The sequence below is a fragment of the Narcine bancroftii genome, chromosome 5, assembly GCF_036971445.1.
Source record: "Narcine bancroftii isolate sNarBan1 chromosome 5, sNarBan1.hap1, whole genome shotgun sequence".
Taxonomy (NCBI): Eukaryota; Metazoa; Chordata; class Chondrichthyes; order Torpediniformes; family Narcinidae; genus Narcine; species Narcine bancroftii.
This window is the reverse complement of record NC_091473.1, coordinates 6,875,678-6,900,676: the sequence shown is the minus strand read 5'-3', so window position 1 is coordinate 6,900,676 and position 24,999 is coordinate 6,875,678. Positions and strand designations below refer to the sequence as shown.

The following is a 24,999-nucleotide window of genomic DNA, read 5'->3' as shown; positions in this document are numbered from 1 at the left end:
TCCAGGAGCCTCTTAAACACTGTTATCTCTCCTAATCCTCTGACATTCAAGGTCTTTTAACTTTATACCACCCTCGTTAGCAATCCAGTTTCATCTGAATAACGCGCTCTGTCCATGGCTCAAAGATCTAAATCAAGGTGACACACTCAAAATTATTTCTTGCATCCATTATAACATGCTGTATTCCCAAGTTTCGATACATATTCCATCAAACCATAGAATATTGAAAACATCCCATGGAAAATTTCAGTCCCCTCTTGTTGAGATATTATTTAGCAAGATGTTTCTATGGATAAGGCAATTGGTGGTTTTACACAAATTAATGGGTCTGCTAGACTCCCAATTATAGAGATTGGGATATAATTATTCGAGACTGAACACAGACTTGAAAAGGAAGGTTGATTAAGCTAAGTGAATTCCAAGCGGTTTCTAATGAAGACAAGGCCCCCTTTTTCCGCTCCAAATTTCTGATGTTCTAATTGGTCTAATTTTTTTTATTGTAGGCACTAACATGCCATTTCAGCCCATGAGTCCATGCCACCCTATTTACACCCCATTAACCGACACCCCGGTACGTTTTTGAAGGGTGGGAGGAAACTGGAGCTCCCCGGGGAAAACCCACACAGACACGGGGAGAATGTACAAACTCCTTACAGAGAGTGTGGGATTCTAATCCAAGTACTGATCGCTGGCACTATAAATGGTGTTGCACTAACCGCCATGCCAACTCTGCTGCCCAATTTTTATTTAATTTTATTTATGTCTATTTAACATGATTTTATTTTATTTATGTGTATTTAACATCATTCTGTCTCTGTGCAAAACAATTTGGTGGAAGGCCATTTACTGCATTTAGATCAGCCAAATAAAACTGTGGAACAGTGAGGCACAGTGGGGAACTGTGAAGAACTGTGGGGAACAATTGGGAACAGAGGGGAAGAATGAGGAACAGATTCTGAAGGACACATAATATCATTTTATCTTCTCTTTTGTAAAAAAAAATATTTATTGATCAAAATAAATCGGAGAATCAGAATCAAAATACAAATAGATAAATATTATTTATCCCCTATAAATTCCCCAACCCCCAACCCTAACCCCTGCCACCATTCCCAACCCCCCCCTCTAAACTACCCCAAAAGAAAACAAGAAAAGAATGGAAAATAGAGGATAACAATCATCAACTATCGCCATGGTCTGAGGCAACAGTGCAACAACCAACCGTGGGGAAAAAAATCTATTACAAATTCAAACCGATATATCTCATATACGGGCTCCAAACTTGAACAAAAAAATGAATAATTATTACGTAGATTATATGTTATTTTTTCTAATGAAATTCAAGACCTCATTTCCAAATCCCACCATTGAATACTTAAATAAGTCTCATTTTCCCAAGAAATTGCCAAACATTTTCTTGCCACTGCTAACAGAATCTCAAAAAAGCAATCTGAGATTTATCTAATTTTAATTCCAAAGTCAATTTTTTAATCCAAAAGAAATACCATAGGGTCAAGCGAAATTTTAAATTTAAATAAACCTTCTAAAAATTCCTTATTTCTATTCCAAAAAAGTCTCACTGTTTCACATAATCAAGTAGAATGCAAAAAAGAGCCAACTTGTTTATGACACCTAAAACATAAATCAGAAAAAATAAAATTATATTTCCTTAACTTCTCAGGAATTAAATATAACTGATATATAAAATTATAATGGACCAATCTATATCTTACATTCAATATTTTAGTCATACTATCCTCATGTATAGTCATCCAATCACCCTGAGAAATAGATATAAACAAAAATATATTCCCATCTGAACCTACATTTATAAATATCCAGCTTATGCATTTTATGTTCTAATAGAGCATACATTTCAGATATAAATTCCTTCTTACCCCCTTCAGTAAGCAAACTTTCAAATTTAGACTGCCTAGGCAACCGTAGCATGTGCCCAAAATTATCCAACAGTAAGGCTCTAACTTGATAATAAGTAAACAGGGTATTTGGAGAAATTCCATATTTCTCCTTCATTCTTTGAAACAAAATAATACCCAGCTTCATAACAATCCTCTACCTACTTAATACCTTTCTGTTCCCACATTTTCAAAAGCTGATTATTTAATGAAAAAGAAAGAAGTTTATTCTGATACAAAGGAGTTTTAGCCGAAATGTTACCTTCAGTACCTATAATTTCATTCTTCTTACTCCATAATTCCATTAAATGTTTCAACATTGGTAAATTGTAACTCTGTAAAAGCTGAGAATTCCACTTATAAATAAAATAATCCATTCTCTTCTCATTAATCTGAGACAATTCAATCTTAGCCCAAACCAAGGGTTTATCCACTTCAAACATCCTATTAATAAATTTCAATTGCGCTGATTCATAATAATTCTGAAAATGAGGAAGTTGCTCATATTTCCAAGTCAATTTCTGCAATGACACCCTTGCCATTTTACCTTTCCATAAAAATGTCCTCACCAGAGCATTCAAATCTTTAAAGAATTTTAGGGGAATTCTGCAAGAAATAGACTGAAAAAGGTGTTGTATACAGGGAAAGATATCCATTTTCACACAATTACTCATCCTATCAACATTATTGGTAAATCTTTCCATCGATTTAAATCATATTTAATTTTAGACAATAAAGGTCAATAATTCAATTCATATAAATGATTATAATTATCATCTATTATAATTCCTAAATACTTAATTCGATCAGACCACTTAAATTTCACAATGTGTTTAAATGATGAATAGTCAAAGGCTATTTTATTCTTAGCCCAATTAACCATATTGTTCCAGTCTCGCATGTAAAGTCCCCAAAGGCTGCATTAAATATGTTAAGACATCATTTTCAAATAAATGTATTTTATACTCCTCTGTATTCACTTTAATACCCTTAATATTACCGTCTTGTCTAATCAACTGAGTTAAAGGTTCAATAATCAATGCAAATAGAGCTGGTGACAAAGGGCAACCTGGTCTAGTCGATCTAGATAATACAATCGAAGAAGATTTTTATATCAAGCCTTAACCCAGCCAATAAAAAGTGGCCCAAATTTAAACTTTTCCAGCATTTAAAACAAAAAAACCCATTCCATTCTATAAAAGGCCTTTTCAGCATCTAAAGCAACTACCATAAGTTGGCTGGATTTCCCCCGAGAAACATTAATTAAAGAAATCAACTTCACAATGTTATCTGCTGAATACCGATTTTTAATAAAGCCCACTTGATCTACATGAATCAAATCTGGTAAATATTTTGGTAACTATTAACTAGAACCTTGGCAACAATCTTATAATCCACATTTAATAAAGAAATAGGTCTATAAGATCCCACTTTCAATGGGTCCCTATCCTTCTTAGGGATAACCGTAATAAGCGCTCTGAAAAAAGAATCGTGAAAAGGACCAATCTCCGTAGCCTGTTTCAAAACATCCATCAATAAGGGAATTAACAAATACTGAAATTCTTTATAAAATTTAGAAGTAAAACTATCCTCTCCTGGAGATTTCCCACCAGGCATTGACTGTAACGCTTCCTTCATCTCCGCAACAGTAAAAAAAAAATCTGTCTTTAATCTCTGCATCCCTTAAAGATGGTAAAGCCAATTCAGAAAAAAAGGTGTTGATTTTAGCATCATCTTCCAATACTCCAGAAGTATACAATCTCTCATAAAATAAACAAAATTCATCATTGATGATTTATAAACCTCAGGAAATCAAAGAATCACATCTAATAGCATTTATTGTCCTAGAAGCCTGTTCAGTCTTTAATTGCCATGCTAACACTTTATGGGCTCTTTCCTCCAACTCATAATAATGTTGTTTAGTCCTTTGCAATAACTTCTCAAACTTATAAGTTTGTAATGAATTATACTGCAATTTCAAGTTGGTTAAACAAACTTTTTTAGTTTCCTAGCATCCCACTCTAATTCTTCTTCCAAAATCTCTATCTCCTCTATTTTATTAGTCTCAGCTAAATGTTGTTTTTTTTAAATTTTAGCTGTATAACTAATAATCTGTCCCCTCAAATAGGCTTTCAAAGCATCCCACAAAACAAATTTACTGTCAACCGAATCTACATTTATTTTCAAAAATAACTGTACATGATCCCTCATAAACTAAATAAAGTCAGAATTTTTCAACAACATCGAATTAAATCTCCATCTATACACATTCTCCATTTTCTCAGAACCAGTACAAGTGATTAACAACAAAGAATGATCAGACAAAATCCTATTCTTATATTCAGCTTTAAAAATTCTTCCTTGTAATAGCACTGATACTAAAAATAAATCTATTCTAGAATAAGAATCGTGCCGAAATGAATAAAAAGAAAAATCCTTCTCAGTAGGGTTTAACTTCCTCCAAATCTCCACCAAATTCATATCCTTCATCACCGTCATTAACTGTTTGGCCATCTTTGTCCTGACAATAGATTTTGGAGATTTATCTAACAATGGATCCAAACAACAATTAAAGTCACCTCCAACCAATATTTTATCATATGTCTGAATTAGATTTTAAAAAATCCACCATGAATTGTTCATCATCTATATTGGGAGCATAAACATTTATTAAAGTCCAAGATTCTGAAAAAATTTTGCAATTAACAATCAAAAGCCTGCCAACGGCTTCAAAAACTGAATCCAATTTAAAAGTTAACTTTTTTTATGAATTAAAATAGCAACACCCCTTGCTTTGGAATTGAAAGAAGAAATTATAACTTGCCAAACCCAATCTCTCTTTAACCTTTGATGTTCCTTTTCAGTCAAATGAGTTTCCTGCACATTCTATCTTCTCTAACAGACCAACTGAGCCATACAGGGTGATTTATTCCTCGGTGCTGCGCTGCTTCAGATTTACAGCTGAAAATATTGCCTTTTCTTGAAGTTTTAGTAAAACTACACATGAAGGGACGGATGTTTCCATTACATTGTATTATCATTTGGGAGTAATTCTGAGAAAAAAAACACAGGATTCTGTTGACACCGTGGTTAAGTGAAAAGACACAAATGCTGGAGAAACTCAGCGGGTCAAACAGTACCTTTATGTAGCAAAGGTGAAGACACATCACCAACGTTTCGGGCTTGAGCCCTTCATCAAGGTGTGGGGGGTACATAACAAATGTCTGAAAAAAAGAGGGAAGGGGGGTGGTGAGGGTGGGAGATGATAAGTGGAGGGGGGGAAACCACAGGAAGGGGGGGGTCTAGGCTAGGTGGAGAGAGAAAGGAAGTAGGAACTGGAATCTAGTTAAGGGGGGAAAAGGCAAGCTGATTAGTGGAATGCAGTGAAATCAGTCTTCATGCCCTGGGGTTGGAGAGTACCTCCACAGAACTCATTTACTGTATCCGGTGCACCCTCTTGTGGCCTTCTCTACGTCGGAGAGACTGGTCGCAGATCAGGAGATTGTTTCGCCCAGCATCTCCTCTCCGTCAGCAACAAAAGCGACCTCCCCGTAGCCAACCATTTTGATTCTGAGTCAGCCTCTCAAGCTCACACGTCTGTCCATGGCCTTTCACACTACCCCACCCTGACCACCCACAGACTGGAGGAACAACACCTCATTTATAGTCTGGGCACCCTCCAACCCCAGGGCATGAACATTGAGTTCATTGCATTCCACTAATCAGCTTGCCTCTTCCTTCCTCCCCCCTTTATCTAGTTATTCCCATTCCTACTTCCTTTCTCTCTCCACCTAGCCTAGACTACCCCCCCCAATTCCACCTATCATCTCCCACCCTCACCACCCCCCTCCCCCCCTTTGTTCGGACATCTGTCATGTTATCCCACACCTTGATGACGGGCTCAAGCCTGAAACGTTGGTGATGTATCTTCACCTTTGCTACATAATGGCACTGTTTGACCTGTGAGTTTCTCCAGCATTTGTGTGTTTTTTCAGGAGTAATTGTGAAGTGGTTTGATCCGGTAAAGGCAAATCTTTCCACGTCATTTTTCCTTACATTTTAGGAGCTGATAGCCCTGGGCCTCAGCAATTTTGTGGGAGGATTTTTCCAGTGCTTTGCTGTGAGCTGCTCCATGTCCAGGAGCCTGGTTCAAGAAACTACTGGGGGAAACACACAGGTAAGACATATTTGGTCCAGTGGATCGTTGCTCCAGGTGTTGGTGCAAGATCTCTATGGGGAAGATGAAGCTATTGACCTGCTGTTGCCTTCCATGGTGGGGGGAGGGGGGTGGGTTGTGTGGCTCAGCTCCTCCCGCATGTTTATGTATGGTTCAATTCATTTTCTACAGTTGGAAATCATTGCACATAACTATGGGGGTCAGAATTTCTGCGACATCGGGTTCAGTTGGTGTGCTGGCACTGTCAGGTGGAAAATGAGAGCAGGAGTAACCCAAATACTTCCTCAAAAAGGTGAAAGGAAAAAAAAAGTGCTTTGCACAGCCTCTTGGTTCTTGTTTATTAGACTTGACAGAATTTAGACCTTTTTCTTCCCACTCACATCCCACTTGAAGTCATCCCTGGGCCGTCGGTGCTCTAGGATTAGTAAGGGATGACTTCAGGTGGGATGTGGGTGGGAAGGGAAAAGGTTGAGAATCACTGCTCTCGACCCGATTGTGACTGAAATATTTTGCTTGAGAAAAGTTGTCATTGGCCCATTTCCTTTGGAGTTCTGAAACCCTGCACAGAACGAGTCCATGAGGGATGGTTAAAACAGTGGTTTTCAAACTTTTTCTTTCCAACCAATAAATCAGTTAGGTACAATTAAAACAGTTTTTTTTAACCTATTTCTTTCCACCCACATTCCACCTTAAGCAATCCCTTACTAATCACAGAGCATCAATGGCATAGGGATTATTTAAGGTGGCATGTGAGTGGGAAGAAAAAGGTTGAGAACCACTGATTGAGAGGAATTGTTGGGCAGGGTTAGTGTAGCAGCTTGTGCAATGCTATAACAGGACCAGCAACTTGGGTTCAAATCCAGCGCTGTCTGAGAGGAATTTGCACATTCTCCATATTACACGTGGGTTTCCCCTGGGGGCTCCAGTTTCCTCCCACCCTCTAAAAGAAAAGTACCAGGGATTGTAGGTCAACTGGGTGTAATTGGGAGGCATGGGCTTGTGGGCCGGAAAGGCCTGTTACTGTGCTGTATGTCTATGGCTGAAGGTTAATGGTCTGGTGTTGAAATCAATCATACAGGGAATTTAAAAACATTCACATCACTAAATAAAACCTGAAATAAAAAGCTGAGTTCGGTAATGATGTCCGTCCATGATACAGTCAAACTTGTGATAATGCATCTGTTTCATCTGTTTGGCGACATCAAAACAATGCTGCAATTCCCTCATTACTGTCTGGTAAAAACAGGAGCGAAATTCAATAATATCACCAGAGCGTCAGCTAAATAATTAATAAACAATTGTATCAGCTTTGGCAGAATATTCACAGGTCAATATTGACTGCCTGTCCATCTAAGTTTCCCCTGGATCTACATTAAAACCTGAACAGTTACTAATTACTGATAAACCGGTGTGAAAATGTTTGAGTGTATTCTAATTGCAGTGAGGTTTAGATTGAGATGATCCATGGAAGAATTTTCTGCTGGTTTTCTCATGCTGTGCAGCCAAATTGAGGAGACTGTGTCGAATGATATTTATGCTCATATGCCATCATGTTGAAATAATGAGACCACACCTGAAGTTGTCAGCCAGTGAAGAGAGAAGTGTTTATTGCAGTGTAATCAGGCTTGATATAGACACACAACATGTGACATCTGAAGTGCTAACGACCTCATGACGTAGCTATGTTGAGTAGGCCAAGGCTTCTCAGTAGACCTACGGGTGCTGCTGAGTCACTATGCCTTGTGGCTGTAGTGGCTAGTTGCCAGTAGATAGGAAGCTGTTGTGTCTAGCTGTCACAAGACAGAAGCTGTTAGCGCTGGTTCTGCCCACTCTCTCCAAGTGTGTCTTTACAATAGGCAGATTGGTGATATAGATCGGGGCCATTATCAGTATAATTTACATTGGTGGTGATCAAAGTCAGCAAAATGTTAAATGTCTGGCCCAGTGGTTCTCAACCTTCTCTTCCCACTCACATCCCACTTTAAGTCATCCCTATGCTCTGTGGTTAGTAAGGGATGGCTTAAGGTGGGATGTGGGTGGGAAGAAAAGGTTTGAAACCCCTGTTTTAATCGTCTCTCATTGACTCGTTCTGTGCATGGTTTCAGAACTCCAAAGGAAATGGGCCAATTACCATTTTTCTCAAGCAAAATAGTTCAGTCACAATTGAGACTAGAGCAGTGGTTCTCAAACCTTTTCCCTTCCCACTCACATCCCACCTTAAGCGACACCTTACTGATCACAGAGCCCCGACGGCCTAGGGATGACTTCAAGTGGGATGTGAGTGGAAAGAAAAGGGTTGAGAACTACTGGTCTATTCTTACTAGTTTAGCAAATTTGATGCTACCAATTAATTCATCTTGATAATGAGCCAACCAGAAATGTGAAGGCAGGACATTTGAAGCAGAAACGATCCTCTGCAAACATGCCAAGTGCTGATCAAATCTAGGGTCATCATTTTCTCAATAACAGCTTTATTCCCTTTTCTGCTTCCTATTTATTTCTAATGTCCACCTTGTGCTACTTTTAATAATGTATCTTGTGTTCATAATAACATGCCTATTAGGTGTAGCTAAGGTCACGTTCTGGAATTGATCGATCGTCTTCCTCCTTCAGGAAGTAAATGCCTTTCTGCATAATCCCTGTGCGTTGTTACCAAATCTTTTTCTTTGTTTGACATGTCGCAGCTGGCTTCCGCTGTGTCCTGCACAGTTATTCTGGTGATAATTCTGGAGATTGGAGCACTCTTCAGCCATCTACCTAAGGTACACCACTTTCTCATTGACATTGTCCAAGAAAATATCTAAATCTACAATTGTTAAAGAGGGCTGTTGATAAGGAAGGCAAAATAAAGCAGAACTATTATCTGAAATTAAAAAAAATATATTGATGGACATCACAACTACATGAGAAATGCATTGTGGCTAATGAATCAGCCTCTGTAATGAATCACATAAGCACATAGAACATCAAAATGTTATATCAACAGGAGCACAGTGTACTCATGACAGCTGGTTCAAGTTGCCAGTGACAATCAGTGGTGTATTAACTAACACCCAGGCTCTAGGCTGATCTTCAGTAAGCCCACCCCCCCCACCCCACCCCACCCCACAGGACATAGCCAGGTTTTAACGTTAGAGGGAGCGAGAGGCCATAACCAATTTTTACACACACACACACACACACACTCTTTGCTTCTGAGTAGACTGAAACCTTGGGTCTTGGGCCCCTCCGGGCCCCTAGGCTTCAAGCCAAATGGTTAATCTGCCACTGATGACGAATGATTGCAAATATCTGGTCATAGAAGATTGCCAATATGTCAAATAGGAGAACATTATCATACCAGTGTGCTCATAAATGATCAGATTGCTTTGACCTAATTTGATTTCAAGCATGCAGCTTTATCTTTTGAGTGAAAGAGAAAGGATAATTGAACATTCTTAAATCAGGATTTAATTGCTTAAAATCTCTTTACAGGACACTGATTTTGTTCAGGCCAATTTGTTTATCATTATGGACAGTTTAATGGCTATTTCTTTTTTTTAAAATTCAGGCTGTTTTGGCATCTATCGTCATTGTCAATCTCAAAGGGATGTTTAAACAGGTCACTGACATATGCCACTTCTGGCGAACGAACAAAATCGATCTGGTAAGAAAAATGCATGATTGCAAAATGCAGCAAATAAAGAAACAGCTACAATGCCGATGAGTCGTCTACGTCGACATTAGGGCGGTACGGGGTCGGCAAAGTGGTTAGCGCAACGCTGTTACAGTGGCAGCCATCGGGACTGGGGTTCGAATACCGCACTGTCCATAATGAGTTTGAACCTTCTCTCTGTGTCTGCATGGGCTTCCACCGAGGAGGCTCCTGTTCGAAACATACCGGGGTTGTAGGTTAATTGGGCGGCACGGACTTGTGGGCTGAAAAGGCTTGTTACTGTGCTGTATGTCTAAATTTAAATACAAAATAAAGCCCACAATTGAACATTCATGATCAATTTAAAGAGAAAATTCCGAAGATTTGGCAATTTTGACATCTCATTGCTGAATGATGAATCCCCCTGACATTCTGAATCCTAAATCCTAAAGGTAATTGAGACAAGCAAGGCCACATGGCAAAGGCGGCAGATGAGGCCTGATTTGGCAATTTTGACATCTCATCTAATTGCTGAATGACGAATCCCCCTGACATTCAGAATCCTAAAGGTAATTGAGACAACCAAGGCCACATGGCAAAGAAGGCAGATGAGGCCTAACTGGGGTGGGGATGATTCAGGCAAGGAAACGAACCCGATCCCCCACTTCTCTAAAGATACAAAGGTGGACTTCTTTTAATAGATTCACTAGGAAAGGGAAAAAAAACCCACAGATGTATCCCTAAATTGCATAAGGTCTGTCTCAGCAATTCACTCTCATTAGCCCTGGACAGGGCTGGATTGGTTGCTGGAAGCCACACCTTTGGGGCTAATTCATGTCAGACGAGTCCAGAGTACACCACCAAGCCAGCACTGAGCTGACTTTTCATAATTCACAGCAGTTCTCAACTGGCAACGCAGCCTTTTATCTCGCATCTGGAAACAATCAATGATATTTTGAAACCCCACCCTCGCTAACTTTTCTGCTGAGTCACTCACAAGTGTGTTGTTAATATTTTAAACCTGGAAGGCAGGCAATCCCCATTCAAGAGGCTGGATACCATAGCAGAGGGTGCTGGTTCTAGGAAAGAATTAAACCCTTTCCCATCCATCTGCAGCGATGCCCACTTGTAAGTGGGGTTGAAAGGTCACACAAAACACCTCCCCTTTAAACTGGGATCAGGCCCTTAAATGGCTTTTGCATCTTTCAATTAATGATCTATATCTGCTATTGATGCTGTACCATTCAATCAAGAAGCTGAGATGGTTAAGTTCAGCCAAGGAGCTTACCATGCATTCTGTGTATAGGGATAGATATAACCATATAACAATTACAGCATAGAAACAGGCCATCTCGGCTCTTCTAGTCCACACTGAACCAAGTACTCTCCTCTAATCCCACCTACCTGCACCTTGTCCATAACCCTCCATTCCCCTCCCATCCATATGTTTCTTCTTGTATCCGTAGTTCTTAGACAACACATGGATGAAGGAAAAGGTTCTTTACTTTAACGTTGTTGTAAACAGCACCATGAGCCAGGTCAATGAGGCTGCAAGTCTCCATTACAGATCTGGAGTACTGTGTGTCAGCCCCCTGCTAGCAGCCAAGTCTAATCAAACATTAAGGCATTGCTAGTTGCTTTGCAACCATGATCTCTATCGTTACACCATATACCTATCCAATTTTTCCTTAAATGACAAAATGGATCCTGCCGTCCAAAAAGTTGAACAAGAATTCTCAATTAAGGTTTAAATCCGACATCTCCACCTGTTTGGTGAGGCTTGATCCATGGGATCAATGATTTTTAACTCCACCCTACATTACAGAAATTGATCATTTCAATTTAAAATTGGACATTCAAGCACAGTAAGTGGCCCTGTCGGTGCACGAGCCTGTGGCACCCAAATTAAACCGCAACCCCCGGTACCTTTTGAAGGGTGGAAGGAAACCAGAGCCTCCAGGGAAAACCTAAACAGGCACAGGGAGAACATACAAACTCCTTACAGTGTAAGATTCGAACCCCGGTCCCGATCACTGGCGCTGTAATGGCTTTGCACTAACCACGCCACCCTTAAGTTTCTATTTACAATTTACTCAAGGACATTTTGCAGCATTTGAGTTTTCTATACCCTAGGATAACCCTGGAGAACTTTATTTGTTGTTGTAGATGGTTTGGATCGTCACTCTGATCTGTACAATACTCTTGGGAATGGATCTTGGACTTGTTGCTTCCATAGGTTTTGCATTGCTTACCGTGATCTTCCAGACACAGCTGTGAGTAAGATATCACCCCAGAAGTATCTTCCTCTGGGCCCTGCTGCTCCTCTTTTCCACCTTTCATATTTATGAATGTTCAAGCTCATCCCATAATGACCACACTCTCCTCACTCCCACCAACCCAAGAAGATTCACGCACATGAGACCACGGATGACCAGATTCAAGGACGGTTGCTTTTTCGCCATTACCAGAGTCCTGAATGAACCTCACAATCATAAAATAATGTTTTTTGATCTGTTCCAAAAGATTTCTCTCTCTCTCTCTAATTCTGAACATTTGTTCTTGTGTACTGTGTATGAAATGTCTGCTGGTATGCTCACAAAACAAATTCTATCACTGCACCTTAGAACATGTGACAATGAACTGTATTTTGGACAGTTTTAATAGAAGATTCACTCACCAGATCATTTTCGAACAATTAAAACAAGAGGATTTTTTTGTATTCTGGTTATTATTTTGACATTTTTCAAGTTTATGTTTGATGTTGGCTTGGACATTCTATTTTTTTTCCACAGGCCCAAATATTCAATCCTGGGACAAGTTCCAAATACTGATATCTACCGAGACATCAAGCAGTTTGAGGAGGTAGTATAAATGATTAGACATAATTGCATTGGCGCACAGCATGCAGAATAATTCACAGCGCCAGCGATCGCAATCGGGGGTTTGAGTCCCATGCTGTCTGTAAGGAGTTGACACGTTCTCCCCGTGTCTGCTTAGGATTTCCCTTGGGGGGGGCCTCCGGTTTCCTCCCACCGTTTGAAATGTGCCGGGGCTGTAGGTTAATGGGGTGTAAATTGGGTGGCTGAAATGGCTTGATACTGTTCTGTATGTCTAAATTTAGAAGTTTTCATTTGATTTTTTTTTAAAATTAAATTTAAATTGAGTAATTGAAGACAGTTGAAAATCACCCCCCCCCCCCCCCCCCCACTTAGACACACCCTCAGGTTTGAGGATTTAAAAAATTTTAACCTTATAGTACAGTAGAAGGCTCTTCCAGCCCATGAAACCGTGCACTTTAATTGCAAACCTCCCAAACCTGTAAGTCTTTGGAACATGGGAGGAAACCCGAACACCAGGTGGAAACCCACACAGGCCAGGGGGAGAACATACAAAATCCTTGTATCAAACCTGAGATGCTGGCACTGTAATAAGGTTCGACGAACTGATATACGAACCATGCTTCCGTTGCTATTTCTCAGGCTTCTGATGAGACCAACTTGTGACTTCACCACCACTGGGCCTTGGGGGATTTGATGGGTAGTTGGGGAGTCGTACTTTCTTACCATTTACAGTGGATTTCTGTGTGCTCCCAACAGAGGCATGATGCTGTCCGTGTGTTCTTTTTTTCCCTGTTTACCGGAGAATTTCTTGTCATGATGGAGCTCGGAGTTGACTCATTTGGGAGTCTGTGACCAGGCACGGCCCTGCCTATCTGAACCATCTGAGTGCTACTGGAGCGTTGGCTCAGGAGAGGATATGCTGCCATTGGTGAACTCGTCTGCCCGTTGATTTGGGTCACATTACTGAGATGGGTCTGCTGGTTCTCTACTGTACTTTGAGATGCTGATCACAGAGAGGATTGGAGTTAAACAAAAAAGTCTATGGATGCAGGGGTTTGGGTGGAATACTCAAACATGCCAGCGAGACTCAGCAGGTTCTACAGCACCCTTAGGATATAATGGGTAGCCAACATTTTGGGCCTGAGCCCTTCATCTCCTCAAACCTGATGAAAGGCCCAAAACTTTTGTGATCCTTTCCCTCCTGTGGATGCTGCATGACCTGCTGAGTCTCGCCGGCACGTTTGTGTACTGCACAGATCGTCCTGAAAGTAGAGGGGCTGGGAGGCAGGTGTTATTATAGCTCAGGCATCTGGTTTGAGATTTTACCTTCAAATATTGCTCTGCTCTCAAGACCAAGGTGATACTGTCTCAGTGAAAGCAGTGCTGTATTTCCTGCTCCAATCTGCCTTCACTCAGAGATGGCACACAAGGCCCACATTTCCTTGGACTTCACCATGGTTTTAATTTGTCTGGGGCATTACTGCCGCACTGCAGGGACTTTTGCTTTGCGTATGGTGAGTGAAAACGATGGCTTGGGGCTGTGAATCCAAAGCTGCCCTCGTGCAATGGTCATCTGCATGCTGTTGCTTGATGACTGAAATTGGGGTGATCTTGGTGCCATTCGAACATTTGCTCATTTGTTCTATTGGCCATCCCCCACTCTGGCTTCTTTCAAATGAGTTGAAGTAGACAGATGACAAAAATGATGGAAGAAGGACACAGCATTGTCCTACACCAATGCACACGAAGGTTGGATCTCCCGTGTACCTGTTAGAGTGGCCATTCCAAAGGAGGACATGGTCATAGGTTACCATAGGCACACAAACACACACTCTCACTTACTCAAGCACTCACACACATACACAGTGTGCTTGCATCTGTTGGCATGGTTACCTATGACCATATCCTCCTTTGGAATGGCCACCATTTGCACCTGTGCACTGAGGTCATGGCTTGCATAATGCACATTTCTAAATGCAGCCAAATTTTGTGGGATAGTTTATGGAGTCTTTTGATTCAGAGTCAAAGTTGAGTTCCTTTTTTAAAAAAATTTAGGCATGCTACACGGCAACAGCCCCTTTCAACCCACAAGCCCATGCCGCCCAATTAACCTGCACCCCAAGGTACCCTTGGAAGCCCCCGGGGAAAATCCATGCAGACACGGGGAGAGCGTAGAAACTCCTTACAGATAGCTTGGGATTCAAACCCAGGCGCTGTATCAGCGTTGCGCTAAGTGCCCCGAGTTAGTAACAAAAAAAAATTACTTATTTCCTTTTAGGCAAAAGAAATTCCCGGAATCAAAATCTTCCAATCATCTGCGACCATATATTTTGCCAATGCTGAGCTCTATGAAAAGGCTCTGAGGCAGATGGTAAGCAAATCGATTTAAATTTCTACCTTACCCTAATGTTAATTCAGGAAGAAGGGGTGTTTTGGACAATCAGTAAAGCAAGGATACATTTCTGCCCTGCTTAGCTGCAAATTATGACCTGCCAGTGAAGATTCATTCTCTTCAATCACATTGGAACTCGCGATGCCATTGAATCCAGCCTTTTCCACTTTATGGAAACTACTGTTGGCATCTTACCAAAGTCACTCCTATCCCAATACAGTAAAACCCCTGGTATCTGGAATTCAAGCAACCAGAAAAAAATAAGATCGAAATAATAGGTAAAATTATGCAAGTTTTTATTGTAAAAATGAATGTTCTCTGAAGTAACATATATAAATCTCTGGTGAAGATGGGAGCAATTATTCAGCTAGTGCAGGGTCGTGCTTTGCTCGTAGCAGCTGTTTCAATAAAGTTATGTTTGAATAAAATGGCACCACCAAGGACAGAGAGCTGGTTGATGCCGCTCGCCATTGGGTTGACTCCCTTAAAATGTCTCCTTATCCCTGCTTAGTAAGAGTCACTTGGTCAGAGGCATTATCTGTAAACTTGGGGGAAGTTAATTATCTATAATGTTGTTGTTGGTCTTTTGGGCAGCTCTGTGGAGGGGGGAGGAACCTGCAGATGCAGCAACGGTTAAATATTTTTTAAAAAGGTGACTGAAAATAAAGTAAAATGCTTTAGGGTTTATATATTCGTGCAAGTGGTTTGTCCAGTATAAATAACAGTATAGTACTTTTGTCTTTTAAACTGTTTATTCTTTTTTTTTAATTTTTTTATTTTTCACACCATAAATCACATTAGCCATGATACACACTTTTTCCTTTTCACACATATACAGTGACATTTTATTCCCCCCCCTCCCTCCTCCCAACCCACCCCCCCACCCCCCCCCCTCCCATCCATTTAAGGTATACAATCTAGGTTACATTAAACCAGTCAGACAATGTTGTCATTCAACAAAAATACACCAGAAATTCTACTAAGTCCATTCTTTTCTTTCCTTCTCCTTCCATCAACTTAGGTAATGATTGTCCCCGGTAGGTTTTCGCTATTGTATTTAATGTAAGGCTCCCATATTTGTTCGAATATTTCAATATTATTTCTTAAACTATATGTAATTTTTTCTAATGGAATACATTTATTCATTTCTATATACCATTGTTGTATTTTCAGATTATCTTCCAATTTCCAGGTTGACATAATACATTTTTTTGCTACGGCTAGAGCTATCTTAACAAATCTTTTTTGTGCATCCTCCAAATCAATTCCAAATTCTTTGTTCTTTATGTTACTTAGGAGAAAGATCTCTGGATTCTTTGGTATATTGTTTTCTGTTATTTTATTTAATATCTGATTGAGATCTTCCCAAAATTTTTCTACTTTCTCACATGTCCAGTTTGCATGAATTGTTGTTCCCATTTCTTTTTTACATCGAAAACATCTATCAGATACTGTTGGGTCCCATTTATTTAACTTTTGAGGTGTAATGTATAGTCTGTGTAACCAGTTATATTGTATCATACGTAGCCTCGTATTTATTGTATTTCTCATCGTTCCAGAACATAATTTCTCCCATGTTTCCTTTTTTATCTTTATATTTAAATCTTGTTCCCATTTTTGTTTAGTTTTACCATTTGTTTCCTCATTTTCCTTTTCTTGCAGTTTAATATACATATTTGTTATAAATCTTTTGATTAACATTGTATCTGTAATCACATATTCAAGGTTACTTCCCTCTGGCAAACTCAAACTGCTTCCTAATTTATCCTTCAAGTAGGATCTCAATTGGTAATATGTCAGCGCTGTATCTCCAGTTATATTGTACTTATCTCTCATTTGTTCAAAGGATAAGAATCTACTTCCTGAAAAACAATTTTCTATTCTTTTAATCCCTTTTTTTCCCCATTCTCTAAAGGAAAGGTTATCTATTGTAAAAGGGAGTAACTTATTTTGCGTCAATATTAGTTTTGGTAATTGATAATTTGTTTTATTTCTTTCTACATGAATCTTCTTCCAAATATTGAGGAGATGATGTAATACTGGAGAAGTTCTATGTTGTACCAATTTTTCATCCCATTTATATAATATGTGTTCAGGTATCTTTTCCCCTATTTTATCTAATTCTAATCTCGTCCAGTCTGGTTTTTCCCTTGTTTGATAAAAATCTGATAGGTATCTTAATTGTGCGGCTCTATAATAATTTTTAAAGTTTGGCAATTGTAAGCCTCCTTGTTTATACCATTCTGTTAATTTATCTAGTGCTATCCTCGGTTTCCCCCCTTTCCATAAAAATTTCCTTATTATTTTCTTTAACTCTTTGAAGAATTTTTCTGTCAGTTGTATTGGCAATGCCTGAAATAAGTATAATATCCTTGGAAAAATTTTCATTTTAATACAGTTTATCCTTCCTATTAGTGTTAGTGGTAAATCTTTCCAATGCTCTAAATCGTCCTGTAATTTTTTCATTAGTGGATAATAATTGAGTTTATATAGTTGGCCGAGATTTTTGTTTATTTGTACACCTAGGTATCTTATTGCCTGCATTTGCCATCTAAATGGAGATTCCTTCTTAAATTTTGAGAAGTCCGCATCATTCATAGGCATTGCTTCACTTTTATTTACGTTTATCTTGTAACCCGACACTTCTCCATATTCCTTCAATTTCTTATATAATTCTTTTATTGATAGTTCTGGTTCTGTTAAGTACACTATAACATCATCCGCAAATAGACTGATTTTATATTCCTTGTCTTTTATTTTTATTCCTTTTATATTATTATCTATTCTTATCAATTCTGCTAGTGGTTCTATAGCTAACGCAAACAATAAAGGTGATAGTGGGCATCCCTGCCGCGTTGACCTGCTTAAGTTAAATTGCTTTGATACATGTCCATTTACTGTCACTTTCGCTAACGGTCCCTTATATAATGCTTTAATCCAATTAATATACTTCTCCGGTAAACTGAAATTTTGCAATACTTTGAACAAATAATTCCATTCTACTCTGTCAAAGGCCTTCTCTGCGTCTAAAGCACCTGCTACTGCAGGTGCTTTATTTCCTTCTACTGCATGAATTAAGTTAATAAATTTACAAATATTGTCTGTTGTGCGTCTTTTTTTGATAAATCCAGTTTGGTCTAAATTTACCATTTTCGGTACATGCTCTGCTAATCTGTTTGCTAATAGTTTAGCTATTATCTTATAATCTGTGTTTAGTAAAGATATTGGTCTATATGACGCTGGTGAGAGTGGATCTTTCCCTTGTTTTAGTATTACTGTAATTATTGCTGTTTTACATGAATCTGGTAAGCTTTGTGTTTCATCAATCTGGTTGATTACATCCAGGAGGGGCGGAATTAATAAGTATTTAAATGTTTTGTAGAATTCTATTGGGAATCCATCCTCTCCTGGTGTCTTATTATTTGGTAATTTTTTTATTATCTCTTGTATTTCTACTATTCCAAATGGTTCTGTTAATTTATTTTGTTCCTCTATTTGTAGTTTTGGTAGTTCAATTTTAGTCAGAAATTCATCTATTTTCCCTTCTTTCCCTTCGTTTTCAGTTCGGTATAATTGTTCATAGAATTCTCTAAAGTTTTCCTTAATTTCTTTTGGATTATATGTAACTTGTTTGTCTTTTTTCCTTGATGCCAATACCATTTTCTTAGCTTGTTCTGTCTTAAGCAGCCATGCTAGGATTTTGTGCGTTTTTTCACCTAGTTCATAATATTTCTGTTTTGTCTTCATTATATTCTTCTCTACCTTATATGTTTGTAGTGTTTCATATTTTATTTTTTTATCCGCCAATTCTCTTCTTTTAGTTGTATCTTCCTTCATTGCTAATTCTTTTTCTATATTTACTATTTCCCTTTCCAACTGCTCTGTTTCCTGATTATAGTCCTTCTTCATCTTGGTTACATAACTTATTATTTGCCCTCTAATGAATGCTTTCATTGCATCCCATAGTATAAACTTATCTTCCACTGATTCCATATTTATTTCAAAATACATTTTTATTTGTTTTTCAATAAATTCTCTAAAATCCTGCCTTTTAAGTAACATGGGGTTTAATCTCCATCTATACATTCTTGGAGGGATGTCCTCTAGCTTTACTGTCAATATTAAGGGTGAATGGTCCGATAGTATTCTAGCTTTATATTCTGTTTTTCTTACTCTATCTTGCATACTAGCTGATAACAAAAATAGGTCTATTCTTGAGTATGTTTTATGTCTAGCCGAGTAATATGAATATTCCTTTTCTTTTGGGTGTTGTTTCCTCCATATATCCAAAAGTTGTATTTCTTCCATTGATTTAATTATAAATTTGGTTACTTTGTTCTTTCTGTTAATTTTTTTCCCAGTTTTATCCATATTTAAATCCAAATTCAGGTTGAAATCCCCTCCTATTAATATGTTCCCTTGCGTATTTGCTACCTTCAAAAAGATATCTTGCATAAACTTTTGATCTTCTTCGTTAGGTGAATATACATTGAGTAGATTCCAAAATTCCGAATATATCTGACATTTTATCATTACATATCTCCCTGCTGGATCTATTATTTCCTCTTCTATTTTAAATGGAACATTTTTACTAATTAATATAGCCACTCCTCTTGCTTTTGAATTATACGATGCTGCTGTTACATGTCCTACCCAATCTCTCTTTAATTTCTTGTGCTCCAATTCAGTTAAGTGTGTTTCTTGCACAAATGCTATATCAATTTTTTCTTTTTTCAGTAAATTTAGCAGTTTCTTCCTTTTAATTTGGTTATGTATTCCATTAATATTCAAAGTCATATAGTTCAACGTAGCCATTTTATACTTTGTTTATCTTCCCTTTCTGTTTTTCCATCATTACCTTTCCTCCTTTTCCATTTCTGTTTTCTTATTTTAAACCCTTTATAAGACAACATTCCTAAAACATCAAACATTTTCCTTATTCTCCTATTTAAAACTTCTTTAGCCCCAATATCCCCTTCCCCTCCTGAGTTGTCCTTTATCCCTTGTTGGACAACATCATCTCCCCTCTCCATTTGGGTTTGCGAATTCACTCGCAAGCGTCAGCTGATTTTGCAGTGACCGCAACTCCCCCCCACCCAGCCCCCCCCAGAAAAGATTTCACTTTTCATATGTAACAAAGGTCACTCTTTTAATTCCCTCCTTATTCTCTCTATTCCATTTCCTTCCCTTATTAATTCTTGTCTATACTATCTATATTTTCCTCTAAATACAGATACATTCACGTATGCACATTATACATATACACACTTATACTTCTTTACCCACATACATATAAATCGTGGTCATTTTTACTCTTATTACACGTCTTCATCCCTCAGTCTATTTTGTAAATGCTCTGCAAATTTTCGTGCTTCTTCTGGATCCTAGAATAGTCTGTTTTGTTGTCCTGGAATAAATATTTTCAATACAGCTGGATGCTTTAGTATAAATTTATACCCTTTCTTCCATAAAATCGCCTTTGCTGTATTGAACTCCTTTCTCTTCTTTAGGAGTTCAAAACTTATATCTGGATAAATGAAGATTTTTTGTCCTTTGTACCTTTTCTCTTGTAGTATATCTTAGGAATTTTACTAAAATAGATCTTGGCTTTTGTTGTGGTTGTGGTTTAAAGGCCAATGCTCTATGTGCCCTTTCTATTTCCATTTCTTGCTGTAGTTCTGGATATCCTAGGATCCTAGGGATCCAATCTTTTATAAACTCTCTCATATTCTTGCCTTCTTCATCTTCCTGAAGGCCCACTATCTTTATGTTATTTCTTCTGTTATAATTTTCCATTATATCTATTTTCTGAGCTAACAGTTCTTGATTCTCTTTAACTTTTTTATTAGATTCCTCTAATTTCTTTTTTAAGTCTTCTACCTCCATTTCTACTGCTGCTTCTCGTTCTTCCACCTTGTCCATTCTTTTTCCCATTTCTGTTAAGGTCATATCTATTTTATTCATTTTCTCTTCTGTGTTGTTTATTCTTCTTCTTAAATCATCAAATTCCTGCACTTGCCATTCTTTAAATGATTCCATGTATTCTTTAATAAGAGAAAGTATATCCTTTACCTTGCCTTTCCCTTCTTCTTCTATTTCACTGTACTCTTCTTCTTCCTCTGGGTTGGCCACCTGCTGCTTCTTTGTTGCCCTTCTCTTCTCTTCTTTCTTGTTTCCATTGTCTTCTATGTTCTCCTCTTGCTGCAGGTGCTCTGCAGCTGTCGTTGCCGGCAGTGGAGATCGACTCCCCAGCTGGTCCCCCCTCCCGTCGGTGTGTTTTTTTTCATGCGCGGTTGTGCACTTTTACTCGGCTCAGCGAGCCATTTTTGTAGTCCGGATTCTACCGACCTGAGGGAGTGGGTTTCTCTCTCCACCGCGGGCCTCTTCGAGCAGGTAAGGCCTTTTCCTTCATCTTCCGTTGTCTTCTCTTCCTCTCTTCTTACCATTGGTTTCGACTTTTCTTTTTTCGTCGCCATCTTCTTTGCACCTTTATACTCACTTTTCTTTAACTTTTATTTCTGTGCCTTTGTGTTTTCCTTTGTTTTTTCCGACTTTTCTGGAGAGGGCTGGAGTTCACCGTCCGGCCACTACTCCATCACGTGACTCCCCCTCTAAACTGTTTATTCTTAATGCAAGTGTATTAGTTAGGCATCGTAAGAGTAAATTTCAAGCAACCGGACAGTACACTTATCCAGAATCTACCAATCCCCATAGGTGCTGAACACCAGGGCTTTTACTGTACATGAGGCAGTGCCTTAAAAATTCAGCCTCTATCCTCAAAGACCCCCACCATCCAGGCCATGCCCTCTTCACTCTGCCACCATAGGGGAAAAGGTACAGGAGCCTAAAGGCGAGCACTCAGTGGCACAAGGACAGCTTCTTCCCCACTGCCATCAGATTCCTGAATGATTGATGAACCAAAGGCACTGCCTTACTTTTTGTGCACTATAATTTTTTTTATGGTAATGTTGTAAGATGGTTATAATATGAACGTTTGCCCTGTGACGCTGCCATAAAACACCAAATTTGATGACTTGTTCATGACAATAAAATAGTGATTCTGGTATTTTAAAGTTATAGACAATTTATAAACAATTTTCTCTGAAGCTGTCGCATTTTTTTTCAGTTTACTAACTCATCACTTCTGTTGATGCCCAGTGGGTGCCAGGTTGCTTGCCTCATTCTGTGCTCTGATTTGCCTGCAGTCTGGAATTAATGTCACCCGATTAATTTCAAAAAAGAAGAAAAGAATCACAAAACTCAAACAGCATTTGAAAAAGCAGGAAAAACAAGAAAAGAAGAGAGCCAAGAAAGAGAAAAAAGTAGGGATGTTCTATTCAAATAATTGTTTATCTGACCTTCTGATCTCTCTTTAAAAATGAAAATACCATTTTATTATCCCAGGAATATTACTTCTCCCGCAATTCACCCGTAAATTGGAGGAACAACAACTGATTTTCTGTCTGCACACACTCCAGCATTAACATCGACTTGTCCGGATTCTGCTAACCTGCTCTTCTCTCCCCCTCCCTTCCCTTCCCCCTGTCAGCTCTCCCAGAGCACCGATGGCACAGGGATTACTTAAAGTGGGATGTGAGTGGGAAGGGAAGGTTGAGAACCACTGATCTAGATCCAACAGTTATTGAATATTTGGCTTGAGAAAAATTGTCATTGGCCCATTTCCTTTGGAGTCTGAAACCATGCACATAACAAGTCCATAAGGTACGATTAAAACAGTGGTTCTCAAACTTTTTTTTTCCATCCGCATTCCATCTTAAGCAATCCCTTACTAATCACAGAGCACTGATGGCATAGGGAATACTTAAAGTGGGATGTGAGTGGAAGAAAAAGTTTGAGAACCACTGATTATATCAACACAATTTACTCATTGCAGTTAAGGAAAGCCCCAGCCTTAATACAAGGACTTTACTTCTTTCTTACTCTATGGCGATATGAATCTATGGGTAAACTTGAATCCTGTTGTAAGAATCTGTTGGGTTTTTTAAAATTTATATTTTGTAGCATAGCAAAATTGCAGAAAGTTTAAAAGCATTTGTTCCTCAGTAGGTCAAGGGCGGGGAACCTGCAAAAATAATGATCAGCCCTCTTAAAAAATTATTGTTCCTGCACAAGGCAGTTGCTTATAGCATGTGGACTCAAAGAAATAGGTTTAATGGATACTGTTATGAGTCCAGAGAACCCCAAAACTTAGCAGCAATATAAATTCACCAAGACAAATGGTCACTTAAACGAAAACAAACTTTAACTTATTACTACTAACTTAATCCCCTTCTAATTCAAAGCGCACGTGTATATAATGTGTATATGTTCAGGAAAGTCCTTTGATTCACAGTCCAATCATTCGCTTCTCACTCCTTCACGTTCAACAGTATGAGGCAATTCTTCAACTATGCACAGAATTTTACATTTATGAATTTTCACCAAGCTTTGGTGCTTAAAGGTAAATGGTTTTTGTTGGTTTCAGAGAGAGATTTGTTGCTTGTTACACACACACACACACACACACACACACACACACACACACACACACACACACACACACACACACACACACACACACACACACACAATCTAATTCTATTTTGAAGAAACTTGCCCCAACCTGGGTTTTCCAAATGCTAACCTCTTCTTCCAGGTCACCACAAGAGTTCCTCTCGTTTCCCTTATTTCAGGAGAAACATTCTCGCTAGCTTGGACTGTTTATTTTCACCTGCTTTATAAAATTCCTTCTAAAACAGTCCCATTGACTTTTGCAAAGGCATGGGTGCCTACATATCTGGCTTCAGCCAAGCTCTTTCATTTTAAATGAGATGTGAAGTGTCACTCTGTTTGTGAAGTGACCTGCACTAAACACCCCACCCCCAGTCTATCTCTTTTAATAAACATATTTATATATAAAATATAACCCGTAACAATACACTGAAAGTCTGCCCAGTTTTTTCTTAATCTTCTAACTACACTGGAATTGTTAGTTAAGATGATATAAATACAAAAAATGTATAATTTTTTCCAGCTACGTAAAGGGCTTGAATCAGGTTCAGGTGACATAGCCGTTATCTCTGGGAATCCGGCCAATTTCAACAACTTAGAAATGGATTCAAGCCATGGGCCATCATCTGAAGTTGACAAGAAGCCAGAGGACCAGGACCTCGAAGCTCTTGGGCTTCCGAAACCAGAAGTGCATTCCATCATACTTGATCTTACTCCCGTCAACTTTGTCGATTCTGTCTGCATCAAGATTATGAGAAATGTAAGCCAAGCCTCGACTTTACGCTGCTTCCTCTTTTTATGGCCTGCATTTTGTGAGAAGTCTCAGTCTCAAATAGTCACATCAGGTATAGTATAATCAATGTAGGATGGACTACTTTATTCATAGAGAAATTCTCCTGACAATATAGACCCTATATTCCTTTGCCTTGAATGGTTAAGAATAACAGTATGCAGTTCCATCAGTTTGTTACCAAACCATCTATTGCATGCCTATGTGTGTGCACTGTGGTTAGGAGAAACAACGTTTTGTCTGATTGTATATAAACTTGCACTAAGAACGGAACAAAATTTGACCTCTTGGTCAACATCATGAAAAGTTGGGCCAGTTAGCCAGGCATATGATCAACAGAGTGGTTAAAATAGGAGGAGGCTTAGCAAGGGTCTTTCAGAAGAAGGCAAGGCTGCCAATGGTGCAGCAATTAAATTCAGGGAGGTTCAAAAAGCTCCAAATCAGAAGAATAAAGATATTTTAGAGATGATAGGGAAGTTATTGGTTGCAGAGGATGAAGGTGGGGAGATCACTGAGGAATCTGAATGTGAAGTTTAAATCTGAGGGATAGTTTTAATACAAGTGTTTCTGGGTCAGGGGGTGATGGGTGGAATTTAACGTGAGCTCAGAAGGAACCCTGCCATTTTGGTATGACGTTCATGTTAGAGGGTGTGGGAAGGTTAGAATTCTCATTTCTCGAGCTGCATGGTGAGCAGTGGCAGAATTAGGGATCATCTGGAAGTCGGGGTGGAGAATTGGA

The 24,999-nt window shown here is 38.8% G+C and overlaps 1 protein-coding gene across 1 annotated transcript in view; it reads left to right on the top strand.

The window, feature by feature from the left end:
• slc26a6 (solute carrier family 26 member 6) overlaps positions 1 to 24,999 on the top strand; it is a 61,103-nt gene that overhangs the window by 22,347 nt on the left and 13,757 nt on the right. The window contains exons 7-14 of the mRNA XM_069936655.1: positions 5,980 to 6,093; positions 8,778 to 8,855; positions 9,644 to 9,739; positions 11,894 to 12,000; positions 12,520 to 12,589; positions 14,846 to 14,938; positions 22,165 to 22,281; positions 23,994 to 24,230. Coding sequence (XP_069792756.1) covers positions 5,980 to 6,093; positions 8,778 to 8,855; positions 9,644 to 9,739; positions 11,894 to 12,000; positions 12,520 to 12,589; positions 14,846 to 14,938; positions 22,165 to 22,281; positions 23,994 to 24,230 — 912 coding nt within the window. The remainder of the gene's footprint in view (positions 1 to 5,979; positions 6,094 to 8,777; positions 8,856 to 9,643; positions 9,740 to 11,893; positions 12,001 to 12,519; positions 12,590 to 14,845; positions 14,939 to 22,164; positions 22,282 to 23,993; positions 24,231 to 24,999) is intronic.